This window comes from Amphiprion ocellaris, chromosome 9 (assembly GCF_022539595.1).
Source record: "Amphiprion ocellaris isolate individual 3 ecotype Okinawa chromosome 9, ASM2253959v1, whole genome shotgun sequence".
NCBI lineage: Eukaryota > Metazoa > Chordata > Actinopteri > Pomacentridae > Amphiprion > Amphiprion ocellaris.
Window position 1 is genome coordinate 31011877 of NC_072774.1, and position 19028 is coordinate 31030904.

The 19028-nt window shown below is 42.1% G+C and overlaps 1 protein-coding gene across 36 annotated transcripts in view; it reads left to right on the plus strand.

Annotated features, from left to right (window-relative positions):
• The first annotated feature begins 1509 nt into the window (after positions 1 to 1509).
• rims2a (regulating synaptic membrane exocytosis 2a) overlaps positions 1510 to 19028 on the plus strand; it is a 150410-nt gene continuing 132891 nt past the window's right edge. For 14 of the 36 annotated variants that reach the window (XM_055013389.1, XM_035945564.2, XM_035945549.2 and 11 more), the window contains exons 1-2: positions 1513 to 1699; positions 2193 to 2414. In XM_055013389.1, coding sequence (XP_054869364.1) covers positions 2209 to 2414 — 206 coding nt within the window. In that variant the 5' untranslated portion in view covers positions 1513 to 1699; positions 2193 to 2208. Of the gene's footprint in view, positions 1700 to 2192; positions 2415 to 19028 lie in introns of all 36 variants that reach the window. The other 22 variants (XM_055013381.1, XM_055013384.1, XM_055013385.1 and 19 more) reach the window with 3 other exon arrangements.

Consider the following 19028-nt stretch of genomic DNA (forward strand, 5'->3'; position numbering starts at 1 on the left):
GGGTAGTTACCCAGCAGCTTAGACCTATAGTAGTCTATAAGTAGACCAGGTGTCTGCCTTCCAAACCTCAAACTGGAAGCTGATTCCACAACAGTGGCGCCTGATCGCTGAAGGATCTTCCTCCTGTTCTGCTTTTGGAACATCTAGGAACCACAAGTAAGCATGCAATCTGAGAACAAAATGTTTTATGGGAAAAATGATGGTGTGAAAAGGTCTTTAGGATAAGATGGAGCTTGGTCATTAAGAGCTTCGTATGTCAAAAGAAGCACTTCAGTTTCTGTTCCTTTTACAGTGAAGAGCAGCTGATATGGAAGAAAGAAGAACTCTCTTTTTGCTACCTGTCAGATCATTTTGTATCAGCTGGAGGTTTTTCAGAGAATTATTTGGACATCCTGATATTAAGGAATTCAGCCTGGAAGTTACAAATCCATTGACTAGTTTTTCAGCATCTCTCTGACAATATTTTGCAGGTGAAAGAAGGTCATTCTAAAGACTTGTTTTATGTGTGAGTTAAAAGACATGCCCAAGTTTCCCCACAGTGGTGCTGGAAGCCAAGGCAATGACAAATAGAGTAAATTCAGTTTGTCTGAATTAAGAAGAAAATCACAAGTCATCCAGGCCTTTATATGCTTGGAGCTTGAGTAACCTCTTTATTTCACCTGGCCTTGTAGATTAATATAGCTGGGTGTCTTCAGATCTCTCCAATCAAAAAAATGCTAACCATGGAGAAGTTGAAATGGGTTTTTTTTGTTTGTTTTTTTTAGCCTCGTTTGCCTAAATGTGACTCCAATAAGAGTAAAAAATCACGTTGTTTTCACACTGAGGTGCATCAACACAGCTGACAGGCCTTGTGTAACTGTTGTAGCTTGATTTATGTATATATATATATATATATATATATATATATATATATATATATATATATATATATATATATATATATATATATATATATATATATATATATATATTTTCTCTTCTTGTAGCAGCCACAGAATTTCTGACATCAGCTGGCAACAAAGCCTGTGTGCGCCGTGGAGCGCATCGGACCACTGACCTGCACCGCTGCCACACCTGCAGTTACGGCCATCGTCACTAGTCATCCTCCCTATTTATCTCCACATCTCCCCCCTCCTCCCACTGTGCTCATGATCTGGTTATGAAATATGCACGATGCTCTTCCTGCTTCTGCTCCAGCTGCGCTTCCACTCCGTGTTTTCGCGGCTGCTGTTCGCCTGCTGTCAATGAACAGCCAGCACGTCCTCTCGGCTTTATTCTTCTACGTGTTTCCATCGCTCCGCCTCTTCTTCCTTGCTGGATCTTTTTTCTTTTTTGCCTCTCTCTCTCTCTCTCACTCTCTCTCTCTCTCTCTCTCTCTCTCTCTCTCTCTCTCTCTCTCTCTCTCTCTCTCTCTCTCTCTCTCTCTCTCTCTCTCTCTCTCTCTCTCTCTCTCTCTCTCTCTCTCTCTCTCTCTCTCTCTCTCTCATTGCATCCATTTTTGTGCATTCAAGAAATCTCCAAGAATTACCAACCTGGAGGAAGGCGAGCTAACCGGAGTGACAGAGGAGGGTTAAAGAACTCCAAAACAAACAAGGACGCACTGGGCATCTTTTTTTTTTATTCCAACATGCGAGTAAAACCCCTCTAAAGGATGGCAGCGATGGGTTAGACAGGATTTAACATGACTGCAAAATAAAAGGCAAGAGTGTTTTTTTTTTTTTTTTTTTTTAATCCTGTGTATTTTTTCTACTTTTTATCCCTGGATGGATGGATAGTTGGAAGGATGGAGGCTTGTGTTTGGAATACCTGAAGGTTGTAGCATGTACAGCCTCTTGATTCTTTTAAGGGCATCTGTTTCTAATCTTGAGTGTTGAGAAAGAAAGGGGAAAAAAAGATCATGTGTAAATTGCAGCAGCTTGAATATTCCCTGCAACGCTCAGTCGGCTGCAGCACATTTGACAACCTCATCATGAGCATTTAATCGGCTAAAAATATGACAGTTTGGTGTTTCTTCCTGCTGCATGGTGCCATATATGCATGCTAACCAAGATGTCATGCCGCCTGTATGTGAAGCCGCGGTGCTTCCTGCAATTAGAAATCTTTTAAATGAAACACACACACACTGAGAGAGAGAATATTTATACATGTCGCCCACGATGCTGCTGGTTGACGGTGCCTTTCTCGTTTTTTAGCCACTGTGTGTAAAAGATGTCTGCTCCGCACGGGCCCCGGGGCGGCCCTGGCACCGCTGCCGCCGCTGCTGCTGCTGCTGCCGCCGCCGCTGCTCCCTCAGCGGCCGGCGCCATGCCGGAGATGCCGGACCTCAGCCACCTCACCGAGGAGGAGAGGAAGATCATCCTCGGTGTCATGGACCGACAGAAGAAGGAGGAAGCGAAGGAACAGTCGATGTTAAAGTAAGAAAAACAGCAGGTGGAGGTGTCGGTGGTGGAGAATAAACCCTGAGTTGTTATTAGCTTAGATATTTGGAGGAGATGCTGCTGTTGCCTCTGGAAGCTAAAGCATATGAGCCGTTTGGTAGCGAGGTGATTGGGGCAGCTTTCTTGGCTTCTTCTACTTTATTTCACCGACTGGGTGTCATGTTGTAATGCGGCACACACTCCAACCTCTTTCCCCTTTACTTTGTTGTGGCTCTAGCTGTACTATAATGGGCTGGGTTAGCAGCGACGGCCGCCATTTTCACGTAAAAAGCACGCCAAATTGCTTAACCTTTTCCCCATGAACGTCACCGACATTACACAATATGACACTGGAAAGATCATTTAAGGTGTCCTTTCTTGCGATGGCGTGTGTGTGTGTGTGTGACTGTAACGTTAAAGTCTCTGTAGACCACCAGCACCTCCTCTTCCTCCCTGCCCCCTTCCTTGTGTACAGATGTCGCTCGGAGCTGTTTCAGCACCACGGCGCTGTCCACTGGAGGGTTTTTACTTTTTAAGGTGGACCAGAGTGTTCCCACCGCCATCATCTGCTGTAACCTTTACTGTACGGAGCCATAAATCTGCTTTATGGTGGGAAATTACATTCACGCCGCCTTGACCTGGTTCTAAAAACACACTCAGTCGATGTGTCGTTAATTAAAGAAAAAGAAGTGCTTCTTCTTCTTGGGGGAAGCCCTGCTAATGAAGAGAGAGAGGAGAGACAGAGGAGGATTTCGGGGCGGTGGCCTTAAATGTTTCCATCCTGTTGATTTTCTTGTAGTTTTTCAATGAAACGATGCACATGCTCGCACCCCAGCAGATCATGCGTTTTTGGCTGATTTCTTTGAACATCAGACCGCAGCAGGAGCAGGGATGCCTGGCGCTGCACGTGGCTTCAGTGTAAAGTCTGACTGTCACTCACAGCTCTTTCAGACGCGTTCGAGCTGCTGTTTTCCATCATCAGGTAAATATTTGCACCAAGGCAGCATTCCCTAATGGAGAGAAAAGTTGTGCAATCCCTGCCCAGTGCTGCTGCATGATAAACATGACTCATGGACTCCAAGACACGGCTACCTCAGCCGCTGCGGTGCGTGCTGTGTGATTCATCGAGTCCTTCCTTCCTTCCCTCCCTCCCTCTCTCCCTATTCACTGTCTCCCCCCTTCCTCTTCCCCAATAGCCGCGTGTTTTTTCCTTATTTCTCTTTCTCTGAGGAAAAAGGGGGGATTGTCAGTTTTAGTCACTCTTAGTCTGACAGTGATGTCAAAGCCCTGTCATGACTGAGCATGGGCAGAAGGGCCTGTTGTTTGACACAGACATGACTGACTGACTGACTGCCTCATCATAATCATCATAATGTTAGGTAACTCTTACTGCAGTCCACACAAGCTGAATGGATGCAAGATGTTGGGAGGTCAAAGAGGTCTTTGTGTCGATTGCTTGCACCCTAATTTGTACAAGAATCGCAGTATGTTTCCAGCATGGCTCCCTGGGAGTTTATCCCACCAGCTGGGCTAAACTGCATTAATAACTGACAAAGATAAGGTGAATTTAAAACCAAAGCACCATTTTGATATTTGTTTAGACAATCTGACTACACCTCATGACTCCTTTATGTCACAAGAGTGAAGTTTTCTGTCAGCCTTTGATCCACCAACACCATCCTGGTTTGGTTTTAATGTGCTTTGTCTATACATACAAGGTGACTCATCATGAGTCATCAAAACAGTAAATTCCCACTTTCTCTACCTATGAATCACACAAGCATACCATATCCTGAAGCAGCATTAATATGCTCAGCCCCTGGCATAGGTACAACTGCAGCGGATTAACTTGTCATTGGACGGTTTGTAGCATTTCCAGCGGTGTCGGAAACAAACACCCACACTGCAACATCCACCCCTATAGCTCATGCATTTCCACTGTCGCAGTCACGGTCCAATCCCACAGCGGCTTGGATAGCTTTTCTGGAAAGTGGCAGTTTGAACATCGAAGTGTGTAATCTAACAGAGGGAATCCTGGGAGGATGGAGGGATGGAGAAGAGAGAGGGAGAGAGGGAGACAGGGAGAGAGAAGCCTCCAGCTGCAGGGTTTGCCAACTTGCTGTCATCTCACTGGAGGTGCTACAGAGAGTGTGGATGGAAATCCAGCGCTGCTGACTTGCATGTAATTAACTACTCTCTCTTAGCCTGCTCATTCTTAGCAGGCCTGTGTGTGTGGATGTAGAAGATGTGCTGCACCAATCAAAAGTCACTTTCCAAACAAGTCCATAAGGCTGTGCTCTACATATCTACAGCTCATTCTTTGAATTATGTCCTTGAAAGCTTGTCAGAGCTGCAGCCGTAACACTATTTCTAACATTTCTACCTACAAAAACACACACGCCAAATCCTGACTACAACTAAGCATGGCTGCAGGTGTATTTGTTCTATTAGGAAGAATCCTCTGGAGCTATCAGCTAGCTTGGCTTTCAATGCTTCAGTGAGTCCCTGAGCAGTACAGTAATGATGGTTCAGGGACCCCCACCCCCACCCACCCAGACACTGTGTATCCTACAGGCAGGCATCAGCTGTCTGTGATGGGGTGACCCACAGAACACCCGGGGCTCCACTTCTCCTTTCTCCCTGCTCCTCCGGTCCTCTAGGGGTGTTTGGTTCTGCTCGGTAGCTAGGAGTGTTGGGGGGTGGGGGCATGCGGGAGGGGGTCATTACAGGAAGTGATGTTTCCCATCCTAGCCATGACTTTCTTTTTCACACCTTTACCCTCAATCGCTTGTAAAGGTATCAGACACTTTTTCACCACAGACGGATTGTTATGTACTTTCTAGATGACAGGCCTCATTCCACACATATACCAGTGAAATTAGCAGCAAGTGTCATGTTTATTTGTCTCCCCATATTTAGGCATCCCTGTAAATATCCCAGTTCATCCTCCTTGCTGTGACGGCGTTCACCTCATGGATTGGGGAGACTGTGTCATTTGCTCAGGGACCTCCTCTGACAGTGCTAATTATACTGGCTGCCTAGTAGGAGGGACTCCCACTGAGATGCAGCTATTCCAGGGCTGTGAGGTGTCTGCTGCTCTGCCATCTATTTGGGCTCCCCCGCAATTAAATTGCAAAATTAAAGGACACCCTGGGTTCTACATGGTTTCCTGTATTTGGGAATACAAAAACATTTAGTCAAAAGACCCTTTCTTAGGCTATTTTTGTCTCAGGGATCCCATCCATCCATCCATCCATCCATTATCTATACACCGCTTAATCCTCACTAGGGTCGCAGGGGGGCTGGAGCCTATCCCAGCTGACTCAGGCGAAGGCAGGGGACACCCTAGACAGGTCACCAGTCTGTCACAGGGCTACATACACAGACAAACAATCACTCTCACATTCACACCTACGGTGCAATTTAGAATGATCAATTAACCTCAGCATATTTTTGGACTGTGGGAGGAAGCCGGAGTACCTGGAGAAAACCCACGCATGCACAGGGAGAACATGCAAACTCCATGCAGAAAGATCCCGGGAAAGCCGGGACGCGAACCAGGGATCTTCTCGCTGCAAGGCGAAAGTGCTAACCACTACCACACTGTGCAGCCCATTCTCAGGGATCCCCTCACCAATATTATTATCAAGCTCCACAACTGTATCTGACAGTTCCAGTAATGCTACTTGATGGAGGCTGTTCCACTGTTCCCATCAGTTCTGGTGAAATAAATGTAGCATGTCTCTGGTTAGCATTTATGTTAGCATCTATGGTGGCCGGTGTTCAGCATGAAGCGCATTGACCTAGAATTAGCTTTGATTGATCACATTCCATTTCCTTTTTCCATCCACCCTTCCTCTCTTCCTCTACCACACATGTACACTCTCACACCTCACATCCTGGTCGTTTATCTGATAGTGCTAGAGAGCCCTGCATACCAGCTGGGGTCAGAGCCACAGAGAGGCCCCATGTCCCTGGAGGCTATAGGATCTCAGCCCTCAGAGAGAGTAGCAGTGCTGCACACAGACATGACAGAGGCCCGAGCCTTTCATGTTCCTGTCCTCCTGTACACATTAATGCAGTCTGAACAAACAATAATAAGTGGCAGGATATCTGGGTGTCCTAAGTGACATGAAATTAAGGAAATCATTAAGTAAACACAGACTGAGTGACTGCAACCTGGCTGTTTAAACTTGTGACAACCCGGCACACTGTGTCAAGTCTGCAAACACAATCTGAAGCCTGCCTGGTATATTGCAGCTCTGTGCAAAGATGGAATAATTAAGTTCTGCACTGTAATAAAACTGAAATACAGAGGATTTAATATATTGTCATACAAAACTAGAATTGGAGAAAAAACTTCATCAAGGAAATAACAGAAAACTGTAGTCACTTCTTTCAAAAAGTGACTGAAAGTGTAGTATATAAATAGTATACAATTAACTTATTTGATTTAGTAATATAGTGCAGTTCACTAGCAGTACGAATGATTGGCCTTCCATTATGGGCCATGCATAACCTGCTGTGGAAACACAATAAAACTTGCTAAAAACAAAACAAAAAAAATAAACAGGAAGAGAACCAGAGAGACCTATGGTTGTGAAATGAGGCGAAGCAGCGCTCAGAAGCTTCCCACTGGACAGTATACAGTATACTGTACTCTCACACACAATCTCTCTCTCTCTCTCCCCTCTTTCTGTCTGCGTTTCTCTCTGCCTTTCTCTTGTTCCCTTAGCTCACTCACCCATGCTCACTCGCCTTCCCATGCAAAGAGCAGATTCTGTCATGAGCGTTCCAGAGTCTCCCATCCCCCATCACTTTCCCCAAGGGAGAAAGAGGGAGAAAGAGAGAGATGGAAAGGATGGAAGAGAGGATGTTGTCTTGACTCTGTAAAGCAGAACGCACGCCAAATGAATACATCATCATGCTAATTAAAGTAACAATGTGTTTTGGTTATGGATGCTTGGCATGCTGTCAAATAGTTTGGCTCAGCTGGATGGGGAATCTGGTTAGAGCACAAGTGCCATAACTAAAATGATATATAATGTGTAGTAGAAAATAATAGAATTACAAGTGGCTCACAAGCTGCACTGTTGTACAGTTGTATTACTTTCTCGTCAAGGTTCTTTGTTGGTCTGGTATCTATTTACCCTTTTCAAGTAGGCCATTAACATATTGTGCATTGCATTGTACTATATATCTGCCTTTCTGTGTTTAATACTATGCAGCTACCAAGTTACAAAGTAGCTGAATGTAAGATATCTACACTACAGAGTTACAGGCAGGTCAGAAGTATTTAGTGGATTTTACAAGGCAGCACTTGTGGCCTTTTGAGAACAGAAGTCTTTTACAAGTGTAACATTACGGGCATTTGAAATATTATATTTCTTCATAGTCAAATGATTAACACACAACTCGTACTGCGTGATGTTGTTACCATGTAACAGTTGTGCCTCTTGCCAGTTTACCATTAGCTCAGTTTTGGTCTGCACCAACACATTGGTGTTTGTTCAATGGCCAAATGTTGTAAAATGTTTGGCATCTAGTGGCTAGCTTTGTCTGTCATTGGTGCTGAACAAAAAGTGTGCAATGCAGTTAGTATTTTAGATTGTTTTCTTTATTTATGTTAATAAGCATCCTGGGACTGAACCATTACTGTAAAGTTAAAGCCATATAACTAAAATAGTGAGGGGAAGCAACAAATCTCTGTAGTTTCATCACTGCAAGGGACTTTTTTCACATTATATACATTACTGTTCAAAAGTTTGGGGTCAATCAGGCAATTTCATGTTTTCCATGAAAAGTCACACTTTTATCCATGTGCTAACATAACTGCAGAGGGGTTTCCTAATCATCAATGAGTCTTTCAACACCATTAGCTAACACAATGTAGCATTAGAACACAGGAGGGATGGTTGCTGGAAATGTTCCTCTGTACCTCTATGAAGATATTCCATTAAAAATCAGCTGTTTCCAGCTAGAATAGTCATTTACCACATTAACAATGTCTACACTGGATTTATCATTCATTTAATGTTATCTTCATTGAAAAAAATGCTTTTCTTTCAAAAATAAGAACATTTCTAAGTGACCCCAAACTTTTGAACAATAGTGTATATAGCTATTGAACATTTTTACTGTAAATATGTTGGTAGAGCAACTTTTAAAAATGTAGGCTCTGAAATGTTGCTCAAACACCAGTAAAAAATTCTCGTGTGGGACTATTTCAACCCAGGACTGATATACATTGGGCAGAGAACATAGGATTGAATAAAAGTAAACTAACTGTCATTCAGTGGTGCAGTGTAGTGTGTTTTAGGAGAATACTGTAGATCTATGCCATAGAGGAAAGGAGTTTTGTTAGTAGAATCTATCCAGCATTGATTTGGGTCTTTTCATGGGATATGATATTTAAGAGGAATATGGGATAATATTCTGTTGAGTCACAGACAAGGTTTAGACGGAAAGAGAGAGGACATGTGAGGATAAGCTAGGATGCCTTAGGAAAGGAGAAGAAAGGGCAGGAGAGAGGAAAGTACAGGACAGGTGAGCATAGGAGGGAGGAGAGGAAATGAGAAGGGACGAGGGGGCGACAGGAGAAGAGAGGACAGGAAAGGAGAACAGAACATCAGAGAGAAAATGAGAGGAGAGACATTGACGTCTGCGATGCTATCAGGTCTCGTTGCTGATATGACAACCTCAGTCCCCATTGACAGAGCAATCAGCCTGCCATCTCCCATAGCCTGCTATTCTCCTGCGTGGCACAGCACAGCACCGGCTTCTATTGTCTTTCAGGGCTTTGTTCTAAATAACATCTGCATTCGTCAGCATGGGTTTTTATTCTCTTCTGGGCTCTTATCCCTCAAGCAAAGTTTGAAGGGATTTTCCTGCCCCTGGCTGTGCAGTTTGAAATGCCCTTGGTGAAACATGATGGTAGGAAAATGTTCTAGGATGAGAAATAGGTTGTTGGAACTGGTACAAGTAATGTATAATACATTGTTACACTTTAGCACAGGATGATTCCTTTTTCACTATATGTTAAATAACTAGTCAGCAGCGCCTCAAGCAACTTTAATTTCTTAGATAAGCAACTGTATTTATGAATTTAATGCTGAACTAGTAAAATCATAAGCAGTTATGTTGTGAAATTAAAGCCACCACCTACAGATAGCGTTGTTTGTTTGATGTATTTGACGAATATAATTTTAAATAAAAGTACTGAAATGCAACATTAGCAACTAGTGAGTCTGGACTGAACCAGAGCAGAACCTAACTGCAGCTCCACCACTAGAACATCTGGCCTGTTGTTACATAAAGCTCCCAGCATGCTGTGCAGGTGTAGCCCCAATGAGAGCAGCACGATAAACTAGAAATACAGATATAAATAAATAGCAATGCGGCAAAACAAAGAAAAACATAGAGAAAGAGATAAATAAAAACTGCAAAAAGGAGTCTCAGCAAAATAAGAACAAACGGAGTAGAATTGTGATAGTGAAAGCCACTGAGAAAGGGACACTTTATCACTTTTATTGCCCATCCCCCGTCTCCATCCACTCCTATAGAGTCAATCTGGAGGAAGATATACAGCATTTGACCCTTTGAGGGAAGCCCAGTGCTTCTGAAGAACATACATGCCTGCTTTGGAATAGCTGGCAGTGTTGATGTTAAATGTATCTCTCAAAACCCCGGGGTGGTGGGATGATACACTTGAGGTAGATTCATCACAACACACTCATGGGCTCTATGCTACACAAACTAATTGCAAAACAGATTTTTTTTCAGTGACTTCTCAAACTGTACTAAAGGGTACTTTTTTTAAAATCACTTGATGAAGGTCTAGTACCGAAACATTGTACCAATAAATTTATGAATGCAAGTTAGACAGTGTGCAGGAATCCGTTTGTGGACCTGTTGGATATACTCTGCCCTCTCCTGAACACCTGCCTTGTGAAATAGATGTGCAAAGAGTTCCCTTGGGTTCAAACTGGAAATGGAAAGCTGTCAGACAGGTACTATGTGCAGCTGTTAAAGCATTGATTAAACCCCGAAACATTCATCTCTTTGTATCAATTTATTACTCCGCCAGGGAATGGCAGAGTTATGTGACAGTCGGCATACATTTGTCCTTCTGTTTGTCTGTGCGCAACATTACTGAAAAAGGGATTAGAATAGAATAGAATAGAATAGAATAGAATAGAATAGAATAGAATAGAATAGAATAGAAAATCCTTTATTCATCTCACAAGAGGAAATTTGCAACCTCACAGCAGCAAAGTGACAGTAAGAAAAGCAAGAGAACACATCTATAAATCAAAATATAAAATGTATACACTGTATATACAATATAAATAAGAAAAAATAAGAAAAAAATACATGCCAGGATACTAAAAACACAAAAATTTAAGAATATATACACAAATGAATTGCTCTTGGGTTAATTGCACATGACAGTTTGCTAACTGTCATTACGTGAGTGTGTGTGGTCTGTTGGGAGCTGATTATAGATTATATTAATGCATATGGATGATTCTTATCAGGAAACATCAGAAATGACACAAGGACCAAGTGATTAGATTTTGGCAGTGATGCAACTTATAGTCTGGATCCACAGATTTGTTAAAGATTTCTGTATCACTGCCAGATAGCAGCACAGCGTCACTGTAACCATGACAACCAGTGAACACTACATCAGCTGCCTGCTGATGATCACATGGTTGTGATCCTACTACAAATGCACCACTGAGGACTTATCAGGACTTATCCATCAGAAATGATACAAGGAACGATTAAATTGTGGGGGTGTTTCTGAGTCCCATCAATTCCCGCCACCCGCTACATATTTAGGTCATGTGATTTGGTGTCTGTACATAACGTACACATGCATAACACACACCTGTGCTCAGTGCAAGGTCATTTTGTTTGTGGGTACATCTATATTAAATGGACACATTCTGTGTTGTCGTTATTTCTGCCACAAATTTTTTCAAGATTTCATCCATCAGAGATAATACAACGACTGAGCAGCCTGGGTGGAGTACTGCGCTCTGAGTGCTTTTCTTGTTTTAAAAAGTAATCCCATCCTGCCTTAAAATGGTTTAAAAGTAACTCTACACTTTAGTGTATATTATGTGGATCTACGGAGTCTCTCATGTGTTCACCCATCTCAGCACAGTTTTTGCAGCTCGTGCACACCAGCTCACCTATAAGACTTTAAAACTACTCTACACTACACAATGGCAAGTTTTACTATTGAAGTAATTCAGCCATGCATGTCCGGACCAGAAATTAATTCTGAAGAAGGATAATGACCGTGCCCAACCGTGCAAGTTGATTGGTTCCTTAGGTTTCTTATGTGACACACTCCTGCTGTCTGAATCTGGTTTTTGTCACTGTCAGCAGTACACAACATTTTAAGGGTGGAAATGCTCAGCCATGATGCTGAACTGCTTATTTCACTGCCGAATTGTCTTCTAGCCCAGTGGTTCCCAACCTGGGGTCCGCGCCCCCCCAGGGGGGAGCGCCAGAGATCTGAGGGGGGTCGCGAAGCTTTGTCTGCTCTGAGGCTGTGATGTTATAAAAAAATAGATTTTTAAATTCTGGATAAAATCAGACTCGCTGTGTCATCACAAGTCTACCTATAAAACATTTTTAAAACACATTTATTTGGTCTTTCTTCAGGTTGGCTTCTAGTTCATCCAGATTCATTAGTTTGTGTGCAGTTAGAAAATTACTGATGGAAACGGTGTCTGAAAAACGCAAAACGGGTGAAGATTCATCAGTACCTAAAAACTCCGGCTATACCTCGAGAGTTACCTTAAATTTGGTTGTATTAAAGGACAAGACAGAATTATGTTATTTGTGGTGAAATGCTCGCAAGTGACAACATGAAGCCAGCGAATTACGGCATCAGGAAATAAAACACAGTTCAGTAAAGTCGGAAAGATATTCACAAATTCGGACTTCCGGCATCAATAACTCATTAACTATACGTTGTCTAAACATAACCGATGCCTCTTTCCCATCGTTGTAAGGTAGACAATGTGCTACAAACCCAGTTTAATCAAAAGTCGCTGTCTTTCAAGCTACAGAAATAACATTGGTGTCTACGAGCAGCTGGCTGTGCGACGAGTGAACAGGGACCGTCTGCAAATAGCAAAACCGCTGCAAACAGCGAAGAGACCTATTCAACAAATTTAATACAGCCAGCAACTGCTGGTCATACTAAAACTCTTGGTTTGATATTAAATATTTTTTCTGATAATTTTAAGGATTTTTTTTTGTTAAAAAAAAATCAATAACTTAACTCTTATGCACTGTAATGTCAACAAATTTACTGCAGCCATAAACTCTCTCCTCCTCGTCATAGTACATCTCTTGAACTCTTGGTTTGATATAAAATATATTTTTGTAATTTTAGGGAATTTTCTATTGGTAATACAATTCAATAACTTCCCTCTTATGTTTTGTGGTGTACTTATGTGGTGGAGGTGGGGGGGGGGGGGCTGGAGTGCAGCTTATAGGGGGGGCTCCAAGCCAAACAGGTTGGGAACCACTGTTCTAGCCTATAAAAACACTATATGGACACGTTCACAAGATTAAAAATATGAGATTTATTGCAGGGAGTCTTTATAGGTTGTGATTGTAATCCATTCTTTTTGTCAAATTCAGGGAATATCTGATCAATCTGGTGTTCATAAACAATCCTGGCTGTGTAAATGGGATGTTAAGACAGTGGACTGATTCACATAGAACATACAAACAATCTAAATATGCTCACCTGATAACTACAGTAAATCTCAGCAGACTCTACCTTTAAGTGGAATTTTGTTAGTGTTTTTTTTTTTTTATCTGAATGTCAGGGTATCTAATATGGTGTGGTGGTTATACATACATACAGAGAGCATGTAGCCTGTTAATATAGTTTGTGTACATGTACTGTGAGCGATCGAGGGAGAGACACAGATACCTGGATGGAGAAAGTGAGAGACTGTTATGAAGCTGCTGAATGGCCAGTTACTAAAGGTGGAATGTGGCACCGGGTCATCTCAAGCTGGCTGCGTTCAAAGAGTGAGAACCGTCATGCTGTTAGTTGGACTATTAATAGTGGAGACGCTCAGCTTTCTGCAGTGGCCGGCGAGCAGCCAGGCATTCAAACAGGCAGCAAAGCCTGCGGTCATTCAGACGTCCAGGAAACCCAGGGAGGAAGGCAAAGAAGCTTACAGGACAGTTTCTCACAGCCAGTAAGGCAGAAGACCTCCTTTTGAAAAGTGAATTTAGTTAATCATCTGAGTTAAACAGGTTTTTGGAAAAGAAATGAAGCAGCTTTAATAAGTGGTTGGACAACCTAGCTCCCGTTTGACATTTATAAATACAATTTTTACTGTTATATAGACAAATCTTTCTAACATTCTTGTTGTCAAGTGACAAGAGTGCTATTTGCAGTCATTTGTTAGCTTGTTGCTGATTCTGTCATTGATGTTGTAGCAGCTAGCACTAATTATCCTAAAAAAACCTTCCATTTTACTTACTTGTCAGTGGACTTTAAAATAGTTTGCTGTAATTTATCAAAACCACATGTTAGTGCCAGCCGAGCAAGTTGTTTGTCCTTACTTCCAGGTTTCATGCTAAGCTAAGCTAAATGCATGCTCAATGTAGCTTCATATTGAGAATAAAGGCATGTGTGGTATCATTTATTCATCTAACTTTTGGCAACAAAGAAAACAAGCATATTTCCCAAAATTATTTTTTAAATTATTCTTTATTCTTCTTTACAATTTTATATCTTCTCTAAAAATCAAACTAATAATCCACTCCATCCACTACAGTATCTGTTCTTAGTCTGGGCTAAGTGCTCTTTTCCACAGCTCCTTTCCATTAGCTTCTTTCATTTGCTTACATTATAAGGAAACTTTCCCAGTTTTAACTGCAAAATGTTTTGAATTAAAGCAATAGCCAATTAAAAATCATAATAGTTACCTTCGCCACATAGCTAAACTAGCATCCTTGTTTATGAGAGCTTTAGTTGAAGAGATTGCTTTTCCTACTAAGCAGGAAGTTGATGACATTTTTTAAGATCAACCTGAACCAGTTCTACTTTGGGTAAACTGAGACCCAAAATATGGTAGTTTCCATCTTGCAGATTTTCAAAAAGAGGCACAAAACAGCACAGGCTCTTGTTCAGATTTTTCTTTTAGATTTTGATCCTGTAATGAGAGTGAACCTGAATAGAAAAATACCGAATATTTGGTTTAAAATGTGGCGCTTGGCTGCTGTTTTCTTCATTTACATTTTGGTAATGAGAACTGCTGTTAACTCCAAATGAATGTAGAAATGAAAAGGATAAAATAAAGCGAGCAATTAAATGACTAATAGTCCTCACCCCAGATGCTTTGCTCAGTGTGTGAGCTGATATATTTACTAGCGGTAGTTTACACAGGGCGCTCTAATCTCTCCTTCCCCTGTGTGTGTGTGTTTGTGTGTCTATCCATGTTCTGCTCATTCAAGACTCAGCTGGTCGAAGCAGGTGCAAGCTGGTGACTCAACCACGTGCGTGCTGCCGAGCCGGCCTTTCAAATACGCCTTTGTGTGGCCAAAAAAACTCCAACCATCCAGTGCTTTCTATAAACAAATACAGCCGTCCTGTATTTGTCTGCCACTCACACACAGATGTAGTGAACTTCGTGAAACACACACACACTCGCTCTGTAGAGGACTCCAAACCACCAGACGGTAGAATTTATTATGTAATAATTGGTGCAGTGATTCTGTTGGAAAACTTTACATTTGCTTATGCAAGCCCTGCTCACATTTAATAAAAACATACTGTAACCATAAGATAATTTTCTTATTTTTCAGGAGACAAAAAATCTTTAATTTCTCGGTTGTTTTGCTTCTTTTATCTATCTATCTATCTATCTATCTATCTATCTATCTATCTATCTATCTATCTATCTATCTATCTATCTATCTATCTATCTATCTATCTATCTATCTATCTATCTATCTATCTATCTATCTATCTATCTATCTATATATATATATATATATGTATATATATATATATATATATATATATATATATATATATATATGTACACACACATTGCTTTCTTGGTTCTTCTGCATAGAATTTCCTAATTTAGTGCTCTCTTGTGCCCTCATAATTTGCCCCTTATCATTTTGAATTGGTTATTGTTCTTCCTGCAGGAATCAGGAGGTTCCATGTTCAGTAGCATTACACTGCTTGACATGTACAGTAGATGCAGATGCTGCTATAGGTAGATTACAGAGGCAACCGACTGACATAGATAGGGGAGGATAAAGAGCAGCCGTTATCCTGACGTCACTAATGCAGCCGTGGTCCTTATGTAAGCCCACTGTTTGAACACTACACAGAGGCACTGCTGTGTAGCCTACCCTAGGACATACTGCACAGCATATAGACCGCTGCTCACACCGCCTAAGGCTGAAGGTGGCTTTGTGGGAGCTTTAAATGCATTATTCCACAGATTCAGTATCTGTATGTGTATTCATGGTTACACGGTTTGTGTTGTGGTGTGCTCCAGTATTTACGATGAACACAAAAGTGAAGAGGCCTGTTTTTATCCCCATCATCTGACACTGATCAGGACTCAGACACAGTGAGCTGATGCAGTGATCCTGGGATCGTGCTCCTCGATCGAGGTCTGATGGAGGATCTCCCCCTTAATCCGTTAATATCACCCGTCCCACTGAGATACTGCCACCATCGCCATGGTGATGCTCAGATGGCCTGGATGTGTAGAAGCAGAATGAGGAGGGGAGGTGAGGGCCACTGCACAAACATGTAGAAATCCTCCCTTGTGAAACATAAAAACAATCATTTGAAGTAGTATCTGAAGGCAGGGCATGCAGGCATGTAAAGGCACGAGGCATCAGGCGATGGGAAGGGGTGTGGTGGTGTGTTTGCCATCGCCTCATCCTCGAGGGGGCGGCTGCTTGGATGGCTAGCTTTAAATCCGTGCAGAGAGGCGGCTAATGCAAGGGAATCCTTTGATTTGGGATTTTGCAGCAGCCAAAGTCTGAGACAGATGTTGAGAGCCATCAAGTTCAGGATAATTTCAGCCCTACAGTATTGTGGTCACATCTGTTTATTTGGATGAACATACTGTTCTTCAGACTGCATCTCTTACTGTATGTAGCTTATGCAGCAGATAATAACACCATGTGGTAACGGACCCCTTCGCTTCCTATGCGTGTAACATCGTGTGGCATGTCAGGTACAATATTTTAGCCACGTGCAGCATGTAACCTGTGCACAGCGAGGTGATATCAGATTGCACCTGTGCTTGTCTGCCTGGGTACAGTACAGTTTAGTTAAGAGAGCTAATAGTGATGTGCTGTAGTGATGAATTGGGACAGGAAGGAGTAGAGCAGGCCGGGCCAACAATAGGTAGAGTATCTATTACCTCTCTATTGTTAGCCATGGCTGGGCTATTATTATAGTCCTCAATGAGACACAGACAGCTGACTGCAGATTCAGTACAGCCCACCTACTGCTCCCAGTGAGGAACAACAACCTCTCTTTATCTGTGTAAAGATGAGTCTGATGGGAACCAGCAGAGGTTTGTTCCATCAACTGCAATACCGTCTTGTTTGTTGCAATTAAACCTGAGATATTCCAGTTACAGGACAGGTCCTCACAAGGGAAACCAAGAAGCTGAAATTAGGCTTTTGCTGATTATGAGGCTGGAAATAATATGGAGATAGTAAGGCCAGGCAGTATTGGCTCTCAAAGAGCAGTTTTTGATGCTTCAGTGTTTAAAGTATGGGGTAAAGGGAGGACATGGAGCTGCATTCAGCTGTGTTTGTCTAGAGATTGGGTTAATCCAGAGGGTGGCGACCCAGCCGTGGTGGGGTTAGGGATGACTTTCTACGATATTCCCAGTGGAGCTGTTGAGACGTGCATGGCAGGAGTTGTGACGTTGGCATGGGACAATGTCAGCTGCCAAGAAAGTGCTGATGACAGACATAATAAAATGTATCTGTGTCAGGATGAATGAAGTGGGCTGACAGGCGAAGCAAGCAAGCGTAAACATACAAAGGAAGACATGCTCGTACACACACCATTACTAAAGCAAACAAGCACATATGTGCAAGAACACAAACATGGTGTATCACTGCCTCTGACTAAATACTGCTCATATTGATGATGCATGTTCTGCTGTATGATAAACTGGTTGTATTAAAAACTAATATTGTACATATGTTTCCTGTAAGCCTGCGCATAGAAATACGCTTGTGAATGTGTGGGCTGCTGGGTGATTAGCTGACTCTTTGCCACTTGGAAATCTCTCAGGAGGGGAGATATGGAGCAGCTCAATTGAATCCTGGCAGGTAATCTAAGGAAACAGATGGATTTTAGTTATATTTGGCAGCAGATTAGCCACTTCCCCGTTGCTCAGAAAAACCTGCTGTTGCCAAGTCCTGTCTGACAATCCGAATATTAGTTCTTGGTCAGGAGGTCTAGCTTGTGCGCTGTTAGATTGCCTATTCTGATGAGTGTGCCCCGTGGATTCAATCCTATCTGTGCTTTCTAAGGCCCAGCTGTGGTAGCTGGCCAACCCCTCCACACCGAGGCGCTTGCCCTCTCGCCATCCCTCCTGCCCTGCCTATCGTGCCGTGCCAGCGCCATGTGCCAGAGGAAGTTATCAGCACTCTATTCCGTGCCCCTAATCCTCTCTGAGGTGGAGAGAAAGTGTTAAGTAGCACTTCTCCTGGCATTTATTGGAGAGGTAGAATGAACAGGTGTCTCAAGACCTAATCGTGTGTCTTTAAATGAGCTGCTATTTTTAGTGCTCTCTCTCCTTTTCTTGGAGATTTACTGCTAATGTACAGTAGAGGTGGTACAATGGAGGATTTCTGTTTTATACAGCCTGCAGGGATAATGCTGACATTGTCATACTCTGCATGTTGATTTTCCTTATGTGGCTGGCTGAAGTATAGTAACACACTCTTAAGGGGATTTGGGGGTAAAATAATGTGGCTGATTTTACTTTTTTGTTTTGTTTTGTTTTGTTTTGTTTGCTAGATTTGACACTAGTGGTGTTTTTTGTTGCTGCCTTTTTTCTGCAGTTTGGACAATTCATTGACAGTAGCACCATTTAGGTATTATTATTTTTACACATTGTATGAACTACATTAGTTTTCTTTGGTTTGATATCATTCTGGTGAAAACAGCCTCACCGTAACACACACATCTTCAAATATTCAGAAAGCATAAAAAGACACAAATTCATTTCAAATGGGACCTTGAGATGTGAAAACTAAAATAGTTAATATTCAGCAAGAAACTGAGGACTCAGCTTTGGTACATGTTGCTGTATCATGTGAGCTATCAGGCCAACCAAATAGCACTTTGTAAAAACTAAAACACTAAGCACATTTCCTTATTGCTCAGGTTTCTGTCTCCTTTAATGAAAAAAATACTTGTTTATGAAAAAGCACAATAGATTCGGTTTATTTCATTCATTCACTGAAAAACTAAAATATTCAATTCAGTTCAATGAAATTTCATTTATATAGTGCCAATTACAATTCAGATTATCTCAAGACACTTTACAGAACCTATAT